This window comes from Orbilia oligospora (genome assembly GCF_000225545.1).
Source record: "Orbilia oligospora ATCC 24927 unplaced genomic scaffold scaffold00097, whole genome shotgun sequence".
In the NCBI taxonomy this organism is placed as follows: Eukaryota; Fungi; Ascomycota; class Orbiliomycetes; order Orbiliales; family Orbiliaceae; genus Orbilia; species Orbilia oligospora.
The window spans coordinates 360,318-385,060 of NW_011645654.1; the positions used below are offsets into that span (position 1 = coordinate 360,318).

The 24,743-nt window shown below is 43.4% G+C and overlaps 9 protein-coding genes across 9 annotated transcripts; 4 read left to right on the forward strand and 5 right to left on the reverse strand.

The window, feature by feature from the left end:
- Positions 1-1,608: 1,608 nt before the first annotated feature.
- AOL_s00097g87 (uncharacterized protein) lies at positions 1,609-2,634 on the forward strand (the record flags this gene model as incomplete). Its single annotated transcript, XM_011125920.1, has 1 exon — positions 1,609-2,634. One exon carries the CDS (start codon positions 1,609-1,611, stop codon positions 2,632-2,634), a length of 1,026 nt encoding a protein of 341 aa, XP_011124222.1.
- A 668-nt stretch (positions 2,635-3,302) lies between these two features.
- Positions 3,303-4,813, forward strand: AOL_s00097g88 (uncharacterized protein; the record flags this gene model as incomplete). The annotated part of the gene is made up of 3 exons (XM_011125921.1): positions 3,303-3,610; positions 3,676-4,423; positions 4,487-4,813. The coding sequence occupies 3 exons, from the start codon at positions 3,303-3,305 to the stop codon at positions 4,811-4,813; spliced, it is 1,383 nt and encodes a 460-aa protein (XP_011124223.1).
- A 389-nt stretch (positions 4,814-5,202) lies between these two features.
- Positions 5,203-6,963, reverse strand: AOL_s00097g89 (uncharacterized protein; the record flags this gene model as incomplete). Its single annotated transcript, XM_011125922.1, has 1 exon — positions 5,203-6,963. One exon carries the CDS (start codon positions 6,961-6,963, stop codon positions 5,203-5,205), a length of 1,761 nt encoding a protein of 586 aa, XP_011124224.1.
- A 3,575-nt stretch (positions 6,964-10,538) lies between these two features.
- On the forward strand, positions 10,539-11,357 carry AOL_s00097g90 (uncharacterized protein; the record flags this gene model as incomplete). Its single annotated transcript, XM_011125923.1, has 1 exon — positions 10,539-11,357. One exon carries the CDS (start codon positions 10,539-10,541, stop codon positions 11,355-11,357), a length of 819 nt encoding a protein of 272 aa, XP_011124225.1.
- Positions 11,358-11,532: 175 nt separating this feature from the next.
- On the reverse strand, positions 11,533-13,191 carry AOL_s00097g91 (uncharacterized protein; the record flags this gene model as incomplete). The annotated part of the gene is made up of 1 exon (XM_011125924.1): positions 11,533-13,191. One exon carries the CDS (start codon positions 13,189-13,191, stop codon positions 11,533-11,535), a length of 1,659 nt encoding a protein of 552 aa, XP_011124226.1.
- A 1,174-nt stretch (positions 13,192-14,365) lies between these two features.
- Positions 14,366-15,941, forward strand: AOL_s00097g92 (uncharacterized protein; the record flags this gene model as incomplete). Its single annotated transcript, XM_011125925.1, has 3 exons — positions 14,366-14,542; positions 14,624-15,365; positions 15,421-15,941. 3 exons carry the CDS (start codon positions 14,366-14,368, stop codon positions 15,939-15,941), a joined length of 1,440 nt encoding a protein of 479 aa, XP_011124227.1.
- Positions 15,942-16,415: 474 nt separating this feature from the next.
- Positions 16,416-17,462, reverse strand: AOL_s00097g93 (uncharacterized protein; the record flags this gene model as incomplete). The annotated part of the gene is made up of 3 exons (XM_011125926.1): positions 16,416-16,517; positions 16,598-17,312; positions 17,392-17,462. 3 exons carry the CDS (start codon positions 17,460-17,462, stop codon positions 16,416-16,418), a joined length of 888 nt encoding a protein of 295 aa, XP_011124228.1.
- A 642-nt stretch (positions 17,463-18,104) lies between these two features.
- Positions 18,105-21,397, reverse strand: AOL_s00097g94 (uncharacterized protein; the record flags this gene model as incomplete). Its single annotated transcript, XM_011125927.1, has 4 exons — positions 18,105-18,543; positions 18,627-18,741; positions 18,828-19,905; positions 20,015-21,397. The coding sequence occupies 4 exons, from the start codon at positions 21,395-21,397 to the stop codon at positions 18,105-18,107; spliced, it is 3,015 nt and encodes a 1,004-aa protein (XP_011124229.1).
- A 480-nt stretch (positions 21,398-21,877) lies between these two features.
- AOL_s00097g95 (uncharacterized protein) lies at positions 21,878-24,595 on the reverse strand (the record flags this gene model as incomplete). The annotated part of the gene is made up of 7 exons (XM_011125928.1): positions 21,878-22,840; positions 22,901-23,094; positions 23,158-23,223; positions 23,615-23,829; positions 23,928-24,166; positions 24,244-24,410; positions 24,469-24,595. The coding sequence occupies 7 exons, from the start codon at positions 24,593-24,595 to the stop codon at positions 21,878-21,880; spliced, it is 1,971 nt and encodes a 656-aa protein (XP_011124230.1).
- Between the last annotated feature and the right edge of the window lie 148 nt (positions 24,596-24,743).

The window sequence follows — 24,743 nt, forward strand, 5'->3', positions numbered from 1 at the left end:
CAGAAATGTGAATGCCAAGGAAGCGCTAGTTTAGGAAACTTCCACCTTAGGAAGTTATCAAATCGACAAACGTCCTGAAACCTTGAGTTGGTTACACCACTGCTGGTGACTTTAGTTCTTACTTTCGAAGCTTTTAGCGTGGTAGGACGTCACTGGACGAGGCTAGGGATCGAAGAACGAGGCTAGAGATCGAAGAATATAGAAGACTGGAACGAAATATATCTCGAGATAATTAAAGTTTAAACAATAAATATGAATTGATGCCATTCCGGAAATCGGCTTCATTGCCATCCCCCTCCGACCACGGCTGCCCTCGCCAGGCGCAGGCCATGACGGTCAACCTCTTTCCGCCTAACTTTCCAAAATCGTACGCAACTATTACTCCAGCTTATCCTGGGTGCGGGAAGAGCTCATGAATAATGTACGACTCAAAACTTGTGGGCAGTATGTCTATTAATTTTACGAGAATAAATTAGTCCTAGCTTGGGTCATTAGTTATACTATACTAAGTCAAAGTACCCTTTTACCACAATAAATTTATTGAAGAACACGAAACTAGTGTAAGGTACCAGAACTAGTTGATTCACACATCAATTATCTTCCAGGTCTGGGTACGAGACAAATCAATTATTATAAAAGAAGCTATTGTGATAACTATCAAGTAAAGTTCCAGATTGGTGGCCAACCCCAAGACTAGCACCTCAAAGAGAGCTCTCAGAAATATCTTTCACATTTAATTTCTACAAGAATGCTACGATAAGTCACAAAATACGATAGTTCAGTACGAGACCAATGACACGGAAGTCAGACCAGCGAAACACGAACCAATTAACATTAACCTCAGGGTTTTCCTGAGTATTGATTTATTCCCAGAGCCTTGAGAAATTACCAAGTATGGCAATTAAATTCATATTGTCCAGTTCTTTCAAGAAACGTATTTCTGATCCGAGGTTCACCGGCCACGTAGCCACACTTAACTAAAACACCCTAAATCCTGAGATTGTCTCCTTCTACCCCACCTCTAAAGGCGATACCAAGAACACAAGCCGAGCAGATTCTGCACTGGGATAGCAAAAAGTCATAGCAAACAGTATGCTGGATTGACGTAGTTTTAAATTTGGCCCCTTTACTACAATACGTTTTCCAGAACGCTCGAACGCTTGTGTTTTGATAAACTAGTCAAGGGAATCAACCGAAACTATTCGTTTTGATATAGTTACGGAATAGTCTCGAAGCCAGACGAAACCAAGCTCAATAAACCCTCCTAATCCCCGAAGAGCTACTCCGTAAATACCTATAAACCAAAGTGGTACTAAATCTATTTATACAACTAGCATATTAATGAAAATGAACTTATACAACACCACTTGATCAATTGAATACTTCGCTTTACAAAATTTAAAATAGAATATTCATGGGGAAATGGCTGAGAGTCTGACTTCGAGATGGCCTCCAAGATGTCAGTAGCTTAGCACGGTTCAATGGATAACTCCTAATAAGACGGAATTCGAAAGACTATATGTGCGACTTGATATCGATCTGCTTGAAATGTTGTGTTGGAAGAAAAAGACACACCACATGACTAGGAACGCGTTTGAAAATTCCAGGATGCCTCCTCAGCTACCGCCCCACTCAACCGCCACCTGGTTGTCGTATAGCTCCCCATATCAATCTTCACGGCACGCTGGCGTCTGGCCCCAAAACTATATCTGTCCCAGAACGCCAAAGTCTGCATCTAAATTCCCAAATTACATATTATCGCTGATCTTGGAACGAGAACAATATACAATCATCACGACTCTCACGATGAAAATCTTCGCAAACGCAATCCCCGCGGACCCCTCAAACTCCCAAACCAACACCGTCTGCCACCTCGACGCTATCCCAGACGAAATTCACCTCGATATCCTTTACAAAATTGATTCATGGAAAACCCATATCGCCATGGGTCGGGCCTATCCACGTTGGAAAAGGCTGATCAAAGATGCTGCATTCAAAAGAATAGCTCATAAAGCACGATATTCGTTGGATTTTCCTATTCATCGGCTGTTCACCGACGGCGAGGCTGCACATCGGATCCTAGAGTTTACGATAAATCACGGGAAAATCGAGTCAATGAGGGTATCACCGACAGACCTATTTTCAAAGCTTTTGAAACTTGATAATGCTAGTGTCGAAGAAAGGGGGATTTGGAATATTGAGCTTGGAGAGGCTGGTGGGGTTCTTGAAGATAAATTCATCGATCGGGATAAAGGTGCTCGGCAGGCGAAATCTCAGGGTAGTGCTTCAGGTCAACAAAACCACAAAAGACGGTTGTCAGTTTCCCAGGGGAATGTGAAGTTCGAATACTCGGAGCGAGACCCATACTCAAGCGATCTTTTGACGGTTACGGACGTCCGTCTTGGATTTGATCAAGTTTCGACGATTAGGGAGATGATGGAGACCTCCGTTAAAAGTCTCTATACTGGACAAGGTTTAGTGGCCTATGGGCGAATAAGAATATATTTCGAGATCCAGCCGCTGAAGCCAAGCTTGGAGTTGGTATTAAGAGGGTTGGTCGAAAGGCTGAATGATCCTGTGGTCGAGGCTCCAGCATTCAATTTTGGCAGTTATGGCTGCTCTTTCGGATCATAGAGCCGTCAGGTGACTCGATATATACGAACTTCTTTTCGAAAAGTCCAAGTGCTCTATTAGCGTTATGGCGTGTTTATTACGAGTAATAAATTTATATCGCACAATCAGATTACTAGGGGACTGGGTCGATAACGGATATCTTTATCCGTCTGGGAACATGATTTCACTAGCTAGACTCTGGGTATTCAGCTTTATCTCGGATTTGAAGTATATATATATATACCAAAAAGCACTTTTTATTCTTGAATTCTAGAAACCCGGAGCCTCTAGAGATTGATACCAGCCATCTGTGACCTTCAAAAGTCTAGTTATAGTTCTAGGCTGAAACGGACTGAAGGACCGTTTGCGTTGACCTCTCTAAAATCCAACAGACTGCCTAAACGTTGGTGTTCGAGTTCTAGGATCACGATCAATACAACATCTAGCTCAATCGTCTTAATGGTGTAGGACGGCATTCGGAGCTCGATCCTCCGAGCTATTTCCACTCTTTCTAACAGCATTGACTGGTGCATTAATACTTAAGAGTTATCGTCCCATTAGTGTTCAAGTTCATGCCGTTCTCAAAGTATCTATTCTCGTTGCGCAAATTTAAACACAAGACCCCTGCATGCCCCTCCACCTCCGAACAAACAACCGTTGGCCCCATCTCAAGACTGCGGATGCCCAGTATGCCTCCGCGAACGACACTCCTAGACCTCCCTAATGAACTTCTAGTCCCAATCTTAGCAGATGTTGTGGCTGTTATCAAGCCCCAAGAAACAATCCGCAGTGGGATCGTCCAGCTTAGTTGGACATGTCGACGATTCCATCAGGTTATGCAATATTTCCTAGAATCGACATGCTACGTTGGGGTTTCAATACCAGTGAGGCAGCCGGTGGCTGGTGCTACAGTGCCCATTACAGTTGGGAAAGCCGTGAATATCAGCTACCGGCTTTTGAAGCATAATACTAAAGGAGCACGCGGTCCCTTTGTGAAGTAGGAATCAAGATCTTCCATACTGAAGGAAATATTCGAGCCTAACACCGATGTTTGATTCGTAGAAAATTAGACATCTACGGCGGTTTCCGGAAAACTTATACTGAGTACCAAGACAGCCAGAACCGATTGTCTAATACTTCAACATCAAGCTGTGACAGTCGGGATGCGCTGGAATCTGAGCTTGACCTCTCAACTAAAATGTTAAACACAGTCTACGAAGATCTGATCAAAGGATTTCAGAACTTAACAATCGCCTCACTACAGAATACTCCGGAAAGTCTGTTTATTCACCTAATTCCAGGACTACAAACCATTCTAGAGCATTGTCCTCTTTTGGCGGAACTCAAACTCTTGTTTATCATCTCACAAGAAGGTGGCGGTTATCTCGAAAGCATATATAGGGCATTACCTGATAACAATTCCACAACCACCGCAAATTTAAAAGCCCTAGATATATCAATTATAGAGGAAAACCCACCCTTGTGGAAAGTTGTGTCAGATGATTCGGACGACAATGCCAGGAGTCGTATATATCCAGTCGAAATACTAGGCAGGGTATTTGGCACTTCGATAGCCTCGGTTCGTACCTTCAAAATCGATTATATTGTAAACGGAATTGGTTTATATTCTTCAGAGACCACGGATCCCCCAGAAAAATGGAACATGCCTGCGCTCAAGGCCCTGCAATTCCCTATCCTGAGTGAGACAACCAACAGGTTCCTGGCGGAATTTTGCGAAATCGACTATGCTCGTATCGAAGAACTAACACTCGACGGGATGACGGTCGGAAATTTGGATCCGGATAATCCAGTGAGTTTAAATTTGCATCTAACTAAATTACACCCCGCTCTTTAACTAACGAACCCACCCAAGGATAATCTCCCGGCCCGGAACGCCGTGGCGTTAGTCCGCCAATGTTCGGGCCTAAAATTCCTGGAGATCGAAGCCCTGAGCGCTCGTAATCTTCCTTGGATCATCTTTGTCCTCAATCTGGATGTCCCATCGGTCTTCCCCGCGTTGAGGAGTCTTCAGGTTCGAATAAGATCACACTTTCGGAGCGAATTGACATCTATGCAAACGACGAGTCTACAACGTTCACTAGTGACTTTTGCATTTAAGTATGGAACTGACATTAGAAGAATTTGGAAACATGAAGGGACTTTAAACGTTGAAGAGATATACCCCCTCTCTATATTGTGAAGGCAACAGATTTCTTTAAGCCTCCTGCAGGTCAACTTTGTTCCAGGAAGAGCTCCCCCAAAATTCGCCAAAATTCGCCAAAATGCCCTAACCTAGCGCTGCTCACTCTAGACGTGGCATATGGCTCGTCTTCTGCAGCATAAAATATTGTCGGATCGGCTATCACCTTGTGACTGTGAAGATCTAGCTGCATTGAAAATGAAAGATACATAGGATAGACATCACGAAAAGTGATTTGCTTGGCCTCCTAAGGCATTCTTGTCTGTAAATGTGGTATCGAGAAAGAAATATGTATATACAGTATCATCCAGTACACCCTCGTTAGAACGTTAGTGCAAGCCTAGTAAACCATCGCTTCAACCTAAAAACTCGGAGCTATAGGTGGGGTCCTATCTCCACAATGCCCTCGTAACATCAAGCTTTGACATGTAAGAAAAGAACTCCTCCCAGCCCCGCTTCTTAGCCCAATAGCTACTTGATTTAAATTCGTCGCCGAACCCTGTCGCCGATACCTTCCTAAGACTAACTTTATATTCACAATTTGGATTATCCCAGGGTCCTCGGATATCGATACGGAGATAAACATTGCTCAAGTTATCTCCATCCCCCCTCTTATTATTTTCCCTAACCTGATCGACCAGGAAATCGATCTTTAAACTTTCCAGTCTGGCATTCTTTTTCAATGAGTTTAGAAACTGCATTATTTCCTGTTTGGACACTATTTGTTCGCGAAAGGCGAACATATCGCATGCCACATGACGGGCTGATGTAGCGTTTGTTTTTAAGAAAGCGAGTAAACCGTCAACGGTTATTCCAGCATATTCTCCGACATCGAGTTTTTCAAGCCTGGGAAGTTGTGTATCCGTCGGAATCACAAAGCCTCCATTGCGTTGCAATTGTGGTTGTTGTTCAACCTGTTTCTCAGGATCACCGCGTAACCGCCAGACTTTCAGTTCTTCTACATTCTTTAGCATTGTAAGAAGGCAAAGTGAGACTGGTGGTGGTTTTCCTCTAGTTTTTGTTTTCGGTTTTCCTGACTTTTCGACTTCTGGTTCAACGATAACTTGCTGTTCCTCGGGCTCTAAGCATAAGTCGAATCGTTTGAGGTTTTCGAATGTAGCTTTGTAGTCGTCGACATATCGACAAACCCAGTGGTAATAAGCCTTCTCCCAACCATCTTTACTCCCATCTCTCAACCTAACCTGCATTGGTTCGAATTTCGAAATCATAAATCCAAAGTTCTGGGGTCCCCATGATGTATTCCCCACTCTAACTTCAGAAATTGTTCGTTCAGCTTGTGTAGCACAGAATAATATCGCGGGGCAAGCCGTCGACAATAGAAATGTCGGAGTCTTAGGTCTTAACCACGAGCACCAAGGCCATGCTCCTGACTGTAATTCTATCTTTGGATCGATGTATAACAACGCATAAAGGTGGTCGTTGTATTCTTTCCAGCGAGATAACATTTCCGAGCGTTCCACCATTTTGGGATTTGTATGTGAAAATGTTAAAATGCTTAGGCTTGGTAGTAATTTAAAAGTCTTTGTTATCCTGGTGAAGATAGTAAAGTCGTTTTCATCTTCTTCTGAGTTATCGACATGGGTTAGGAAATGTGTTTTGAAGAGGTTGTAGGTTTGGTCCAGGACGGTTTCGTAGCTTATTGCGGCTCTAGGATCGACTCTGCTGGTTGAAGCAGATGGCCTACAACTTCTTGGCGATACTACCAGACTATTTTGCCTTCGCATGTGGGTGCTAGACCAGCGGTGTATTCTAGCTCGAGCATCGGTAGGGTATTCTCGTGCGTCAGTGACGCAAGATCTTTTAGACCGGAGTCGAACAGTTGGAACACCGACGTCGAAGGTTATTTGTGTTACCCGCCCGGCGAGTATGGGATCTCGGACTAATCTTTCGAGTTTTTGAATGCTGTAGGAACAGAGGTAGTATGTCTTTTCTGCGTGAATGAGGTTTAGCCGCGACTGTGGGAGTTTTTGGCGGATTGTAGTGGATAAGAGTTGGAGTTTTAGGACGTCTTTGTCGGAGAGACGTTCGCAGATATCGAAGATTATGTCGTGTGGGAGTGAAGAGAAAGATGCTCTGGTGAAAGGTGGTACAGGTAGACGTGGACTGGTTGGAGACGTTATGGCCGCCATGATGGTTACAGGGTTTGTTACTTTTTATCCAAAGAATTTGTATGTCCAACCCTTGCTATAACCAGACTATTCCCCGCACTTTTTATACTCGGGAGTTAAGCGGTTTCAAATAAACGATATACGGTCAATGGAGAAATTAATATCTCGAAGGGATGCGGGGAATTAAAATTCGATTCGAAGATTTAGAGAAAAAGATATGCGTTGTCTAATATAAAAATGCAACAATCAATGTTGCCCTGAACTCGAAATATCCCAAAACCACTCAAGAACGAATAGAAAACAAAGCCACTGCACCTTCCTTCCTAGGCCTTTAAAAAAAGGCCGGTTGGTGGAAGGAGTATATATATAAACTCTGGTCTTTTCGAAGGAGTTCTCCTCTCTCTCTCCTATCCACTCAGTTCTAATAGGTATTTTCCGGGTGCCGAAGGCTTCCCACTCACCGCATGTACATCCTCCTTCCGCCCCCGTCATCCTACGGTATTTCGAAGCGCCCTTGGATATCCCTTCCTAGTTAGCGTGAAAGCAACACCTTACCCCATTTTCCCAAAATATCAGAAGAATATCGATCGATAGTGGTTCCTTTGTTCCTTCGACTCGGCTACTTATCCATTGCCACGCAAGCGTAGACGAACAGTTGGGATATGCACGTATGTGGTCAGGTTCTGCTTCAGACTGCGACAAGATGAAACACCGAGGCGTAGTGGTTTTCTCCCACGGGATTGGGAGTATTAAGTCAATTAGTTGGAATATATTAGCCTTAAAGCCCCTTTCTTGACCAGTTATTTTGGAACCTTTAGTTCCGTCGGCTGTGTTATAAAGGAGTTCTATAGAACGTCACTATTTTTCTTTTGAAGGTTCCCTAAAAAGGGTTCTTTAAAATCCGCTTCGACTTTTTTTAGACCGCTTTTGAGAATAGAATATTCCTAAGGTTGACACTGCTGACGACATCTACACGCATCGCCGACACAATCTTTCCCCTGTCGACACCCTTTTTAGGGATTCCCCTTCCTTTTTTTTTTTTTTTGGAGTTGCGGTTCGAGCACCTGCAAAGTGGCTGCTCCTGTTCCGTGATTCCCAATCCGTCGGCTGTCTTTTGCCATATAAGCTTACTATTTTGGGAGAACAACAATAAAAGGGGGTTTATGCAGCACAGGAGATCACAGTCAGCGTTTACGTGCGGATGAATTATTGATTATTATTAACTATTATTTGTCCGTAAAGATGAAAAAGAGCGGAGATTGGATAAAGTTATGCCCATGAAGATATCTTCGTGTTTGTGAGGGATTCATGATAGGATACATACGCTATTTAAATTTATAAGCTGAATCGATTGGCCATGTCGACTTCCTCGGTCGGAACAATTGTTAACAAAGTCTGGCTACGAGACTGGGCCGGAACGTGGTTGGTCGGTTGTTAATGTGACAAGAATATTTCCGCGCTTTGTGTTGTCGATCGTTAAAATACCACAGCCTTCTGCCGACCGCAACACTTTAATCCACACTCACAAATACATCACTATTAGCATGCTGTACACATAGAGAACCATACTCCTACAAACACTAGTTTTTTTTTTTTTAACTACTAGTTAGGTAATTAAGTAGCCTACTGTATAATACACACTCAGATAAGCTCTTAGCTGATCAGCACGGTGGTTAAAGGGAATATTTCGAAAATATGAGAGCGTAAAATTGAGCCAGGTATCAGTATTAACGAGAGTGATTGTTTAATTGATGTACGAAATTCACAAACTATAGAAACAATGAAAATGGCTGCTAAGTTTCAAGTTCCCATCCTCCAAAATGCCAGCATCTCTTCATCCTCCAAAAAAATGGGGACATTGGAACTAGAAGCTACCAGACATGAATAATTTCAGCCAACTAAAGTTTTTTTCTGTCTTCTCCCTGCCCTTTTGCGTTTTGTAAAAATAAGGATGATGAAAAATGAAAAATGAAAAAAAAGGGCCTGAAAAGCTTTGAAGGCCCGGTTCACATATATGCGGGGCCCCAATTAACCAGCTTATCGACCAACGTAGGATGCCGAGGTTGGGCAGGAACTGCTTCTACAGTCCACGATTTTTCCGACTTGAGTGACAATCACCGACCCATCAGGCTTGGTATGCGTTACGGTAGTAGTAGTTCGAGTGCACCTAAGCCATTATTAGATAAAAAGCTGGTTAAAGGTATATCAAGTAGAAAAGATTGGAAATTTGAATTACATCTTGATTCGTACTGAGAGAGTTGGTCTAAAGATGATCGGAATTGTTTGGGTTGAGGAGAATAGAATATCGTAGATTCTGAGAGCAGATTCCGAAGTGGAATAGTAGCAAGGAGGCCGGTGAAAGGTTAGAAAGTATGGTAGACTAAAATATCTTTTATCTATGAGGTGGAGGTTTAAAGGATGGGCGGGGTAGCTATGTCTGGAGAAAACGACATAAATATATACTCGAACTGATCTCGTTGGTACCAGCTGAACTAGCTTGAGAATGTGCCATCAAGGAATTTTCGATATCACTGAAATTAGAGCCGCCGGACAGGAGCCGTCGGATTTCAACCGTTGGTATTAACTGTATTCTACGAAGGACGGCAGAAACCGGGTCCTTTGATAAGAAGTGTCATAAATGATATGGATAAGTGAGGGGTAATTGTGATGGGGTTATTGATATTTTTGAAGCTGCATCAATGATAGCCTTGAGAATTTGATAACATAAGCCATTTTGTGGAACCATGGCATGCATGCATAGTAGAAGTCACAGTTGAGGAGTCCGGCGACGAGGCAGAGTAGAACTTTATAAAAGTGGAGCACCTTTATTTAAGGCAATAACCGAAAGACTCGTTCAGCTGGCATGCATGTCTAATTGGTTAGTCCACAATGCATCCTGGACGTTTTAGTAGTCTTTAACTAAGCCTTGTCTTCCATTGCATCAAAGCTATCCTGCCTGAAGTTCAGGATCTGTTTGGCCATGTGGGGAGATTTATCCATTCCATAATATGGATAGAAAACGCAATCGCAACTATTCCGGAAAAAGGCACCGAGGGTTGAGTAATGAAATCCTAACCTCCTGCTTCTTCCATAATCTTTCTGATTACCATCCGTAGAATCTGAAAGAATCGATAGGATAAGACACCGTTCTGGTGGTGGGTTTCCAGGTCGATGTCCGGCGAGTCACCGATACAAATCAGTATCATATCACAAAAGTTGAATTGAGTAATGTTTTGGCTCTCCCTACCAATTTTTTATGTGCTCCGTGGACCTGAGACTCTTTCTGTTGGGATTCTCTACTTGACAGTTTCGATAACTAAAATGGCTGATAGATTTCAGAACTAGGGTCTGTACATGTCGATACACACACTCTTAAGTTGACACAACGGCCAAAAGGCGTTTTGTTTGATTTCCACCTCCCTCCCACAACACTCAGACAACATCAGTTTGTAACAGGACTTGAGCCTCATCATCATCAGCCTTCCCTTCAATTCATAGTCCTGCCATCAGGCTTCTATCATCATTCTCATTACTTAGGCTTATTTGTGTCTATAAACTGGCAAGTTTAGTTCTATAATCACCGAAATCAATTCAAAATGGCAACTGCCGAACCATCTACCTTCGGCGGCGGGGAAACAAAGAAACCTCCAACCGTCACATCCCTGCGAGACCTCACGATCATAGAAGCATGGGACTGGGAAACAAACAAACCTAAATACACTACATTCTATCTCGTCACCGACGACGAGGAACTGTGGTTTGGTGAATCACCAAAGAACAAAAGAGAAATCACCATCGAAGAATATAATTCTTTACTTTATCGCGTCAGGGATAATGAAATATACCCCGAGATTCCGAAGGATGTGAAGATAACCATCGCACCTGACGTTTTGAGGGGCGGAGATTCGGTTTTCGTCAAACGGCCTGGGTTGGTTTCTTATGAAGCGATGAGGGGGACAGATTATATCTCAAATGCTCTTTTGAGTGAGACTCTTACTATGGAAGAAATTTCAAAGACACCTCATCCAGGTATTGTTGGGTATTATGGGTGTCGTGTGAGGAGGGGTAGAATTACGGCAATACTTCTTGAAAGACTTGGTCAGACGTTGACGCAGTATGAATCTACACCGAACCGGGAACCCCTCGACAAAGAAAAGTTCCTTGAGGCTTTTGAGTCGACTGTAGACTATTTACATTCTTTGGGGCTGGCTCATAATGATATTAATCCTGACAATATTATGATCAAGGATGGAATGCCAGTACTGATCGACTTTGGTGGATGCCAGCCATTCGGTAAACGGGTGACGTCGAATGGGACGGAGGGCTGGAGGGAGGAATTATTTTTCACTTCTGAGAAGAAACATGATATTTACGCCCTCGGGAAATTACGGGAATGGTTTCAAAGGTTGGAGTAAAAAATTTGGATAGCAATCTCGTGTACCGGTGCTTAAAGTTACAGGCTATGCTTTAATTCATTCTGTGATACTGATGGTACAGATAGTTTTGGAAATATAAGGTACACAGACCTCCAAATGTAAGATACCAATACTCACTAGCCCTTTGCTCCGCCGCTTCCCTCAGCATGTATTGTCATCCATCCCAATACCCGATATCTTGTGTCAAATTATCACCTTCAAAAAGCCCACAAAATTCTTCCCAACCACTCTCCTCCTTCCACTTAACCTCATTCTTCATTCTGTTCTCAAAAACTTTGATACCAGAAGTCTCTAAGCTCCCGGCTCTATATTTACAACCTTCGTCGCTTTTCCAATCACTTGCTTGAATTTCCACAAATGTATAGCAATGGTACGCATAATCCCTGCTATTTAAGAAGTCTATATTGCATGTTGTAAGGTCGAACCTTTCTCGAATATCTGTTATAAAACTGATAATTCCTGGGTAGTGAATATTTTCGGTAAGGGAGAAAGTCGATATTAACTCTTTCAATGAAGATTTGTTGGGTTCGATCAGGCTTTTTAGAGTTTTATGGTCCATGTGGACGTATATAGTCTCCAACCTTCGTAACCTAGGAAAACGTATATTCAATGGGAGACATTGAGGTTCCAAATGTCCATCCAACTTCGGCGACCCTCTGATCACAAATTCTTCGACGTTTTGTAATGTCACCCCGAATAAACGTGAAGGTGTCATGGGCGCCCCGGAATGGTCTCTTATGCAATAATCCCGCGCCAGGTATATTTCTAACCGTTTTAGGGTGGCGAACGTACGTTGATAATCCGAAAGATATTTATCTAGATGTTTATAATCTATGGAGCCAGGACTTGGTAAAGTGGTGGTACCGCAGTTGAAGGAATCGAAGTTTCTGATATCGGCTCCGAAGCTTGAGACTATGAGGTGTGGGAACTGGTTCGCTTTAATTTCTGATATCCGGCAATTAGCCTGTGTGGCGCAGTATAATACAGCTGTGTAGGCGACCTCGAGGTCGATCATGCTACCGAGTGGACCAAACCAGTCACCACAGGGTAGGTATTTCGATTCTGGATGCTTGTCGAGAAAACTTTTGAGCGATAAGTTATGTCTTACCCACGCCTGTGGGATTCTATATTCTGGACGTTTGGGTGGGTCCGATATTTTGAATTCGATGATGCTTAGATTCGGTAAGTGTCTGAATACTGCGGTTAAAGCATCAAAGAATGCCAACTTGTTGAACGGTAATAGACTATTTGTTGTTTTAGAAGAGAAATATGCGTGCTGGTCGTAGCGATCAGGACATTCGATATCTTCCTCGAGGATCCTGTACAGTTCTTTGAAGCAGTACTCTGGGTGACTTCCGGACGGTAAGTTGTCAGGTATGCTAACTTTCCTTGGATCTCGCGGCTTCCATATCCCGGACGCCATGTCTCGCATATTCCTCTCCTTATAAATTCTATGAAAAACCATCATCTTGGACTTCATATGCTCACTGTACCTCCACCTCCCTCTATGAAACTGCTCGGATGATATAAGCCCAACATAAGGATTTGAAAGATCAAATACTAGATGTCTTGTACGGGCCAAATCTTCGACCGAGCTAGTATTGAGGAGGTGTAGAAACCTGATCGCTTCGACATCTGTGAATCGTAAGGTTCGTTTTGCAAAGATTTTGTCCAAACGGGCTTTTGGTATGTTTGAAGATGTTTGCTTTGATACAAAACGGAGCTTTAGAATTTGTTTGTCGGTGAGGTGGTCGCAGATTTCATGGATTATGTCGTATGGGAGATTAAGGAAGGTGATGTCTGAAGACTCCATTTTTGGATGGTCCTACATTGAGAATTCGTGTACGAGATTTGAAGTTTAAGAGATTGATATCGTGTAAAAGATACGAGTATCAAGAAAGACTTAGTCCGGCCGGTCAATGCAATAAATTCGTTGCTAAGACTCAAAATGGGTCTCTGGGCGAAAGTACAACAAGATGTTGTGTTGTCCGACTGTATGTATACTTCGTATAGTACCTAAGTTGAGTAGCTAGTGCGAGTGCGTACAAGCGGGACAAGCGTAAACCGGGATATGTCGAAGAGAACAAAAACTATACCCCAGGCGATGTATCCGACATATTTATATCCTTAAGATACTAAGAGTCAATATTATGGAGTATCAAGTTATCGAACGTGTACATCCGAGCAGTTTTTTGCTCTGATAGTACAGAAAATTTCGAAAAAAGGGACTCGTACGTCTCAATTCGAAAGTCACAGGGCTTAATTCGATCCTCACGTTCGCGAGAACGCACAGCGCGGCGTTTAAGCTTAATTCTTCAACTAACGGTCTACAGTTTAAACGGCAGGGGTATCATATTGAAACTCGGAGGTCGGCGGTAATAAGCGGAAGTTAATAGTCTAATTCATAGTTCTTTCGAGGTTAGTCTCGAATTCCTTGCCTCCATGAGCTAGTAGAGCTTGTCTAGCTAGCTCCATGACGGACAGGTGTTGTCCAAGCTGAGGTGGCAGGGGGCAAACCCCAAGATGTGTTGTGATAGCGGCGAAAAAGTGTTGGTTCGATGGAGGGGCTTATCGATAGCGCAAAAACAGAAAAATAAAAAAACATAAACTAAAACATCCCACTTCAAACTTTTTTTTTTGATTTTTTTTTTTTGATTTGCCCTTCTTGCAAAAGTTTCTCTCCCCGTGTCTTAGTAATTGCTCTTAGACTTGGTGGGTGTGGAAACAGAGTTTCTTATTATGACTAGGAAAGAATTATAATCGACTATTACTCATAACAACCACAACTGGGCGTCGAGGCTATAAAATACCCTCATAATACCCGCATCAGAGCTCAGTTTCCTAGCTGTTACATAGTACTTACTTACTTGGTTACCATAAGCAACTAAATATTTGTCATAAAATCCGCTCAAGAACGTCAAGGCAACTTTCAATCTTCAACTTCAACAACATCTACAACACTTTCTACCCAACAATCAACATCCACAATGCCATTCCTCGAGAACGAACCCCCTGCTGAGGCTGAGGCCACTACCACCACCACCACCTCTGGAACCGATCTCTTCCAGTCTGTCGGTGCGGCTGCTGAAGCTACGGACGCCAATAACGATGAGGACCGAGTTGTTGACCAAATCGAGTCTCTTTGCATGAACTGCCATGAGAATGTAAACTCACCTTTTCTTCTCTTTGCTCGATTTCCATAATGTACAAAAGTCGATCGATCTAACTAGAATAATACAAAAAAGGGTACCACCAGGCTTCTACTCATCTCCATCCCTTTCTTCCGAGAGGTCATCCTCATGTCCTTTGATTGCCCCCACTGTCACTTCAAAAACTCCGAAGTCCAAGCTGCAGGCGAAATCCAACCACGTGGTGTCAAGTACACCTTCCAAATCGAAAAACCAGATGATTTGCAACGTCAAGTCGTCAAATCCGATAGTTGTACTTGCAAGTTCCCTGCTTTGGAACTTGAGATCCCCGCTCAGAGAGGGCAGCTCACGACCGTTGAAGGGTTGTTGAGAGGGGCCTTGGAGGATTTGGAAACAGACCAAGAGAAGAGAAAGGACCTTGATAAGGAGAATTTTTATAAGATCGAGGCTTTCTTGGAGAAGGCGAAGAAGATGTTGGAGGAAGATGTCAATAAGGGGACCTACCCTTGGACCCTTGAGCTTGATGATCCAGCTGGAAACAGTTGGGTTCAACCTATTATCGATGATCTTAGAGGGAAATGGACTCGTACAGATTATCCTCGAAGCCGAGAGCAAAACGAGGCTTTGTCGCTCAACCCGGATGAACAGCCCGAGCAAAAGCAGGAAATATCCACCCTCAGCGCTGGAGACAATGTTGAGATCAATAAAGACGAAGTCTATAGCTTCCCGGCTAGCTGTCCTACCTGTACCATGCACGCAGTTACTAACATGAAGATGGTGGATATTCCTCATTTCCAGGAGGTCGTCATCATGAGCACTGTCTGCGACCATTGTGGATGTATGACACCCTTTGCCAAGACTTGTTCTCGATATATACTAATATTTAAAAATAGACAAATCAAACGAGGTCAAAACCGGCGGTGCCGTCCCCTCCAGGGGTCGTCGAATCACACTCAAGGTTTCAGAGCCCGAAGATCTTGCCCGTGATATCCTCAAATCCGAAACTTGCGCCCTTTCAATCCCAGAAATTAAACTTGACCTTACCCCTGGTACCCTTGGAGGTCGCTTCACCACCTTGGAAGGTCTGTTGGCTCAGGTTTATGAAGAATTGAAGGGCAGAATCTTCGATGGTGATGAGTCGGACAGCATGGAACCCGCGGAGAAGGCTAGGTGGGAAGGTTTCTTTGGAGGATTGCTCGCTGCCAAGGAAGGAAAGATTCCATATACAGTTATCCTCGAAGATCCTTTGGCAGCGAGTTACCTGCAGAACTTGTATGCGCCGGATGTGGATCCCAACATGATTACTGAGGACTACGATCGAACTGAGGAGCAGAACGAAGACCTCGGGTTGAATGATATGGTGACCGAGGGGTATGAGCAAGAAGAGAAACAGGATGAGGAAGAAAAGTCGTGACAGAACCTGTGAAGAAGAAATAAAATGGAATAGAAAGAGCATTCTCGCAGGAGACTGTAGACATGAATTCATTCACAGGCGGCGATTTTCTTATACCCAGGTTGTTGGTTTTTTATAGATCAGAAGAAAAGTTTATTGGGTTAGCGGCTTTTATATTAAAAGAGATTGCTATATTATATCAGTATCACGGCGACTGGTAACAATAAATTATTTTTTTTAATAGGGGGTACTGTTGCTGCGCCTACTAACGGCTGGTTAGATATGGATGAATTACAACTGACGCATTTGCTATTCAAATCAGCAGTGAAGATCAAATCTAATTAATGTCGTATATATGAAAGTTTTCGCGGGACTGTTTCCGGAGGCTTCGCGGGCCCGAAGGTTTATTAATAACCCCGTTAGTTGGTTCGAGATAGGAATTAAATACGAAACTTGAAAAGAAGATATGGCTTTGGCGGTTTCTAGACGACCAATTTAGGCGATCCCGGCTGGTGGCTTTTCATCGGTTTGGGGAGTTTCTAGCCGTTGTAGAAGGTAGTCTACCTCTACATCCTTTGTCAGAGGAATCACGAAGTCCTATTTAACAGAAATTTGTTAGCAATGTGCTCTTAAACTTCATAAAAGGTGGAATCCGTAGATGTGTATATACTACATACCCTATACATCCTAACCACAGCCTCAACATCGATTTTTTTAACCCCAACATCATCATCTAAACCTCCCTCACCAGGCTTCAACGTAGGATCCCTTCCATAAATCTGAGTCTTATACCGCAACCGTCTCAAAACCTCCTCTTCAACTTTTTTCTTGGTAATCCTATTCCCGATTTCTTCCGAGTTTCTTTCTTTGATCAATTTTGTAAACCCCTCAGTATCATCCAAGAACTTCGCTTCGGCGACAAACTTGCCGAAATGTATTCTTCTGGACAGAGCCTGTAGAACCGCTACATCAGCCACAGCCGTTGATCCATAGTTTTCCATCTGTTCGCCTCTATCGCCCGATTTATTACTATCCACACCCTCCGTGCTCTCGACCGCACTGCGACGACATATCGCAGGTAGAATACTATTAACGTAAACCTCCTTGATCCTTGTGTTTATATTAACATTATTCGGATGTAATAATTTCGGATAAGCCAATGGCTTTAAAATCGGTTCGACTTGCTTGACTTCAGGGAAAAAAGGGTATTCATCTGGTGCTTGGTATCGTCGGACTTTTGCATAGACGGATTCTTGTTGGTAGAGCATCCATTCCATGAATGAACCGTTGAAATCGGGAAGTGGCAGGGATGGAGTAGGGGTGTAGATTGTTGGATTCAAGGGGAATTGAGCGCGTTCGATAAGGTTGAAGATTATTGTGTCTTCTAGCCGACTGTTGGTTCGCATTGGGGAGTGGTTAGCTTGGAAACAGGGGCATGGGGGGTCTTGGAGACGTTGAGAGGGTTACGGACATGAGTTGGTAACGGATATAGTTCAGATCTAAGGCCTTGGAAGGGTCGAGGAGGTCGATTGTCGAATCCATTGTTGCTGTCGCTGTGGTTCTAGATAATATGTAATCTACCTGGTCTCAAGGCCGGGATAGTAGCTGCGTGTATTCAGTTATGAAGCTCAATTGGATCGATACAAGATGGAAGTTGGAGGCCGTCAAGGGGGGATGTAAGTACAATGGAAAAGAGCGACGCGCGGTGACATAGAAATAAAGATGGTGGTAGTAATGGTCATAGCCATGGCTGAATTGGTTGGCTGTATTGAAAGAAAGACAGAGCTAAACTTAGCCGCCGGTGCGACGGTGGAAAAAGGGCATTTGGATGTTGCGCTGGTTCCGTGGTACGTGACAGCTCCCCCTGCTTAGCCGAAAACGGGCGCCCCGTACGGCCGAGATCGGAGATAGCGGAATGACACACGGTCAACGCATATACGGCGCGCCATGAAGTTGACAAACACGGATTTTTAGATTAAGATGTTCAGGTCTTACTAGTGATAAAAGGTTTATGACAATTTTAAGATCGATATGCAATTTAGTTTTAAAATTATGGCTGGCGTATTCCCGCACATTCGCTAGACATTCCATGCATTGATTAGGCCAGTACCATAGTTCCATTTAAACGCATTTATAATGGGAATGTGCTCCACGTTAGCTAGCTCAGTCAGCTGAATCATGCCTTTAAACTTCATCCTCTCGCTTAGGTTTTAGCCTCTCCTCCTTTCTTTGCTCACAAATAGCCTCAATCTCTTCAATGGGTGCCTCCCAGTCAAGAAATTTAAAACTGCGTGAGCCAAAATTTAAACTCATATCCGCCGGTCCTGTATATGGCCAGCGAATACCGGGCCTCCATCGAGCTCGCTTGGAAACTTTGCAAATGGCCCCAACTAGACGGCCATCTCGAGTAAAATAGATCTTCCCCGTGGGATAATCAAATCCAACGCCTAAAACGCCACTGAAGCGGTAGTTGGGAAACTCCCAGTCCCATACTCGGGCCGTCGGAAACTCAGCATAGTTGTATACAAACCGACCAGCGGAATTCCAATAAACTGTTAGTCTGCTATCCCTATACGGCCATTGCTTTGTATCGAATGGTGAGGCCATTAGCCCAATCTCAAAGCTAGAATTCAGAGATATCCATTAGTTCTGCCATAGAAGATGGGTCTTTAAGCTTCCAAAGCTAGCAGAATTTGGACTTCTTACTCCACAGTCCATTCTTCGGTATAAGAATATAGAGGTTTTGACGTGAGAGTTGCCTCAAAGTAGAATCGCGAGGGCACGGGAGATATGAAATTGTCAGCTAGAAATATGGATGCATCTTATGTATTGATAATTATGGGTTAGTTCCGCAATCAGTCGAGCCCACTTGTAATAATCAGGTGATAGCGTCATTAGGGTACATACCGTTGGGCGCATACCTGTCAAAGCATTTTATTCTAAGTTTGTCTGAATCGAGCTTAACATTGCCCGTCCCAACTTCCCAGTGGTATTCCAACCTTGAAGGGGTTGGAAGAGGCCCCATATCGAGCGCGGGCTTGGTAGACTCATTCCAAACCTCATTATAGACGGTCTCCATATGAAATTTATTCCATCCATTGTCATCTTCATATAGCGGGTTAACGCCTCTCGTATTTAATATTTCATGAAGGTCTTCCCAATTCCCTTGTAGTACGAGGCATTGTAGATTCGCGAACATCCTAGCATATTTTTCTGTCCCTTGGATGTCTCCAAGTAGTGAAACTAGAACGTCCTCGCCTTCTATGACATCTCTAGCCTCGCTATGAACTGTAGGGGTCTCTGTGGCCGGTATCCGACGATGGGAGCATTCACTCGTCATAGCTTTCTCGAACGCTCTTCCATCAACCAAATAGTGAATCGCCGGAAATCCCTCTGTAGATTCAAGCTTGACGTCGGGACGATAACGGAGAAAGAACCTGATCAGATGAATATACCCTTGGCTTGCGGCTGCATGAAGAGGTGTGAAACCATCAGAAAGATTCTGACCGTTTAACAAAAGCTGCTGTTGCTCTTCGCTGAGAGATGCAAATATAGTCTCTATTACCTCAATTAAATCCTTTTGCTCCTTGTCGCATCTTAAGCTGCCACGGCCCACCGCATAGTGTAAAATATTTCGATGGTCGATGTCGCAAGACAGTATGACTGAAAAATGATATTCCTTTGGTTCGTTCCTTTGTTGAAGGACATTGAGAAATTGTAATAGAAATGAGGGCCTTTGATGTTGAAGCGCCATTGCTAGTGGCGTTGCGAGGCTCTTCGTCCGAGAATTCAGATCAATAGAAGCGGACTCAAGTTTCTGAAGGATTAAAAGATCGTTTTCAACTTTGCTATCGCTGATATCACAATACCAGGGCCTAAAGTGCGTATGCCAAAGTTCGTTATCGAAATGACCATCTGGATAGTCGAGAACGTTATCCTGAGAACAAAGTGTATGCAGTGCAGTTTGGCCTAGTTCGTCGTCGTCCTGGATATCTGCACCGTATCTCAAAGGTAACTCCACACCTTCCAAATTTCCAGTTTCAACTGCGTATGACAGTGGCGCTCTGCTTTTGTTATCCTATGCGTTGACGGACTGGTTGGATTGTATAAATTTCGTTGAACAAAGATTCAAGGTTGCCGAATATCTTCATCCTATTGTCAACTCGTTGGAATAGGACGTGCATGACGGAGCACCCCGATTTATCGACTTGGTTCAAGATCCCAGGGTTCCCCCTTATCAGCTTCTGGAACAGGTTAAGATAACCAATCCTGGCTACAGCAAACAAGTGCTTGCTCGCAGACTTAGAACTTCCATATCCTAGGTCCAACAAGTCTTCGAAGATATTGAAATCGTGTTCCATAAACGTGCTAAAGTTGGGAGTTAGCTTTATCTTCTTTACTAAACACGAAAATATGGCATCGCCGTCGGCATTCGGGTCAAATGGTGCGCCTCTGGCGATTAGAAGCCTCAAAACCCTCCATCTATTAAATCTATAGGTATAATCCGACTCAGTTTCGATGAACGATTGCACCGCTTCTACAAAGAATATTTCAAACGCTTTTATCGCATCCCTTTTCGCTGACACCGATTGCACATCAGAATCTTTTAGCATTAGGATATCAAGGAGACTGGGTGGTGGTTTTAGTAGAAACCTGCCAAATACGGCGTCATCTACCAACTTTTCGTACTTATCAAGAAAGGGGAGCGTTAGGAGGACCGTCATTATCGCTGATGTCGTCAACTGAACAGATGAATTGCTCGTAAAAAATCGAAGCGCATCAGATATTTGGCTGTCGGATAGGGTCCCATTCCCGAATCCCAAAGATTCGCTGCACGATATCACGACACAAAGACTTAGAGAGTCTGGCGCGTCCCAATTATCAAAGCGTGGCATTCGATTTGAGAGTAACCTGTAAAGCTGATTATAATCTCTACTTCTAAGGTCTGTGAATACCATATGGGGTTCGTGTACTAAGTTTTTAGTGGGCCAGCCAGCCGCATAACAATACAGTTCTATGAGATATTCGCACCCTGGAAGCCGAAGGAGAGCACACAGAGGCGAAACGGGGATCTGGTAATGCCGATAAAAACCGTGATCGCCACTGGCGTCAACTTTGAGGTCTTTACCTCGGCTTTGGCTGAATAAGCACCAAGAATACCAGGACTGCCAAATATTTTTTTTGTGTGTAAGTTCAATAAAAAGTTCTCGCAAAGTCATCCAGTCCGGGTCACTCTGGACTTTCTTTCGAGAGTAATATGTTGCGAGAGCTTCTAAATGATTCCAAAGATATACAGTCTCATAGCGTAATTTTCGAATCCGGGAGGGTCCATCCACTCGTCGACTCTTTTTCGGAGGAGAGGGGGCACTCTTCTGGCGTCTTGGGTCGCCAAACGTCTGGATTAAATCTTGTGGAGGATCCCATGGTAGATGTTGCTCTTGGAAGTTGGGGTTTGTGATTGCCCGGACTATATACATACCAAAAGCATATAGAATCAGCCAAGGGAGATGTGGTAGCGCAAGTCTATGGTGGAAGCTTACGACAATCTATCGCAATCGATAAGTGTGATTTTTCTTTATTAAAAAGCGACGAGAGTTCATGGTGACCAGACGGCATACCAGACACTTCGCATATATAAAGGAAGAAAAGCCGGTTTCAAAATTAGTACGAAACTCACTCAGGCTGACGAAAAAACAAGATCTTTTTAGGGTCTAGGCTTACCAGGAATTTGCACTTCAAAAACTAAATTTCCCCCGACTGAGTTTAACACTTTAGCTTGCATTTGAGTATTTGGCAAAGCTTTCTCTAGATTAAGGGGTTTTTGAACCCATTCTCTAACAGTTAAGTGTACTGTAATAGGCTCAGTTTCTTCAACAAACGTGAAGAAATTCCTCCCAACTATCCTGAGATGGTTTATTGTTTCCTGAATCTCGGGGTCTTTTGAAAGGTCGGAGTAATCAAAAGCCTTGTAGGACTCCTCGATAATGTTCCGCAATTTCGAGAGCCGTAATATCTGAAAATGACCACGCAATCCACTGTAGAGCGAATATGATGAGATGTCGTTGACTTGGTTTCATTCCTTCTAATGATCTCCGATATATTTCGTCTACGCTCGAGGGTAGGTTTTTGATCCTTGCTTCTAAGCTCATCCTAGATGGCTCTTGTAAACTGGCAACGACCATATTGGCATATGCAAAGTCTCCTTCGACCTTCTTTTGAAGTTTGGGCATATATTTTGTTGCTTCGGCTCTAGTGGCATCTTCGTTACTTCGGTCCTTTATCCTGGTCAATATAATTTCTTCAAGCTTTTTCCTGAGGAAGAGTTCCATCTCGTTGGAACTGTCCTGTGGCATTAGGTTGAGGATACAAAACCTTTCAACCCCAGATCTTTCAAGTTCATTCTTAATACCGATTTCTTCCCTAACCGATACAAGAACTTTGATTGTCGGCGTTGGCGCGAGCACAAGATTCTCGAGGTTTTTTAGTAGTCTGATTTCGCCTCTGTCGTGACATTCGTCGAGAGCATCAAGAAGAAAATATATCTGAACCTTGAAAATTTTCGATATCGCCGTGATATAGTATCGGATCATAGCACACTTTCTCTTACCAGAACCTGTCTTATAGTCCCGAATATCAAATTCGTTTTTACCGTCCAGAATCTTGTTCAGCAGCGCAGGGACGCGGGAACTCCCTCGTTCTTTGATAATCTTGATCACCTGAAGAATAAGACTTTCAAACGCCCTAACACCCGATTGTAGCTCGTTATCGCCGAGTTTGAAAAAGAACCGTACGACTAATACCTTTTCGTCGCCGGTGTGGCACCTGAGAAGACTTTCGTAGGCGGATAACATGGTCATAGTTTTGCCATGTCCCTTTCTTCCATTGATACAAAAGACATCCTCAGCTTTATGGAGGCCCTGCTATCTTTTGTAATCACCATTTGCGAGAATCCAGGAATTTTCTGTGAGAGCAGAATCTACCATTTTCTTATTATTTAAACCGAGGAGAAAGTTCTCGAGAGCGGAGGAAGGTTGGAAGACTTCTATGTATCGAGTGAGAATATCGTCAGGCGTTTCTAGGGCCGCTGTTACGCCCTCAATGATTACTTTGGTAGAATGCTGCATTGTGGCTTCAACTGTTTCCACAACCATTTCGTTGCCTTCTTTGATTTTTTCTAAATTGGACAATAACTCGTTAGTTCCTGATAATACAGCTGTTTTTTCTATGTGTGGACTACCTTCTAATCGTTCTGTGCTGGTCTCAATTGCATTTCGTAGCATCTCGTTGCCTTCTTTAATACTATCTATGAAGCCCCAATTATTAGTACTACCTAGTAGCTAAAGATCTCGTGGCCTTGGGGCTTCCGTAGATGAGCTATTCTACCTTGTATTTGTTGAACTCCTCGTGAAATACGGGATTCAGTTGCTTGGAGGGCATTGTCCACTATAAGTTGTCGTGAAATGTTTCCACAGTCAGTATTAAGGGAGGCTTTTGCAATCAAAACCCTCTTCGAAGCTCATAGATATCAGGCTAGGGCAAGGCCATGATATCATGACATCCGCTTATGTTCCCCAAACCAAAACAAAGCGATGTACTCACTCTTACTCAGCATCTATATCGGATTTATTCGTTGTTAGCCTCGCTAAAATAATCTTAGCTGAAAATCGTCATTGATCAGGGAAATATTTAAATACCTTCGTTATGAATAATGGTAGCCTCTTGGAATAAGCTAGAGACTAAAGTTTGGATCTCTTCGTAAAGGCCTTGGATCTCTTCATGTTTTGATTTTATATCCCCAATAATTGCCTCTCTGAATTTTGCTCCGACAGTCTTGGCTGCTGATTTGATCTTTTGACCAGTTTTCACCGCACTAGACTTGACCTTTTCGCTGAAGCCTTGGGCTTGGGAGCTAGAATTGGTGACTTCTAATTTGTCACACTGCAGTTAGTCTTAACCTCGAGAAAAAGATAGTCTCATATAGATAATCCCATCTTGAAGAGAAATAACTAGCCTTTGTCCCATTGAGGAGAGAGATGGTACTGCGTATGCCAGCTGAAGTCGAAAATTGCGCAAGCAAGCTCTTGTAGCTTCTTAAAAGCCATTTGTTTCATCGATTTGTCTCCAGTGCCCTGAGACACATCATGCAGATACCGTTTCTCTACCAAAAGTGTAAATAATGTAATTGTGACGATGCTGTCAAATGCGTCAACGATTATTTTACAAGTTATTAAATCATCATATACGATCTATCAACCGTACTATTAGCGTAGGTTCCCAATTGAAAAGTACAGCGTCTTAGGCTTCAAGATCTGGGGTCGCTTACTTTTATGATCATCCCGAGTCCTAACCAAACTGCTGATACTGACTCTGGCGCACGAGAGAGGATACCATCCACAGCTTCCTTGAAAGTATTCAGGGTTTCAAGAATGTTCCCAATTTTGTTTTGCCTTTCTTCGCCTCCATACTTCTCGGCTGCAAGACCTCTGGTCTCTTCGCAGCTATTAAAGGCTTGATCCAATGGGTACTTCTTGAAAAATTTTCTTCAAACGGTCCTTTTGTTGGTCTTCCGGGATCTTTTCACTTTTCCGTATATTCTCCTCAAACTTGTCGCGGCCGAGTTTCCAACATATCGATGTGTCGAATGTAACATCCTGGATCCCCGGGTTGCTCGCCATGTTGACGCCGGGCCTCGACCGAGACGGCCCTCAGTCGCAACTTGTTAAATCCGCTTGTAGGTTTAAATCGACAGCAGCGTCTGCTAGGTAGCTATAGGCAAATTTAATGTATTAAATGTAGTTACAAGTTGAAAAGTATTATTTAATT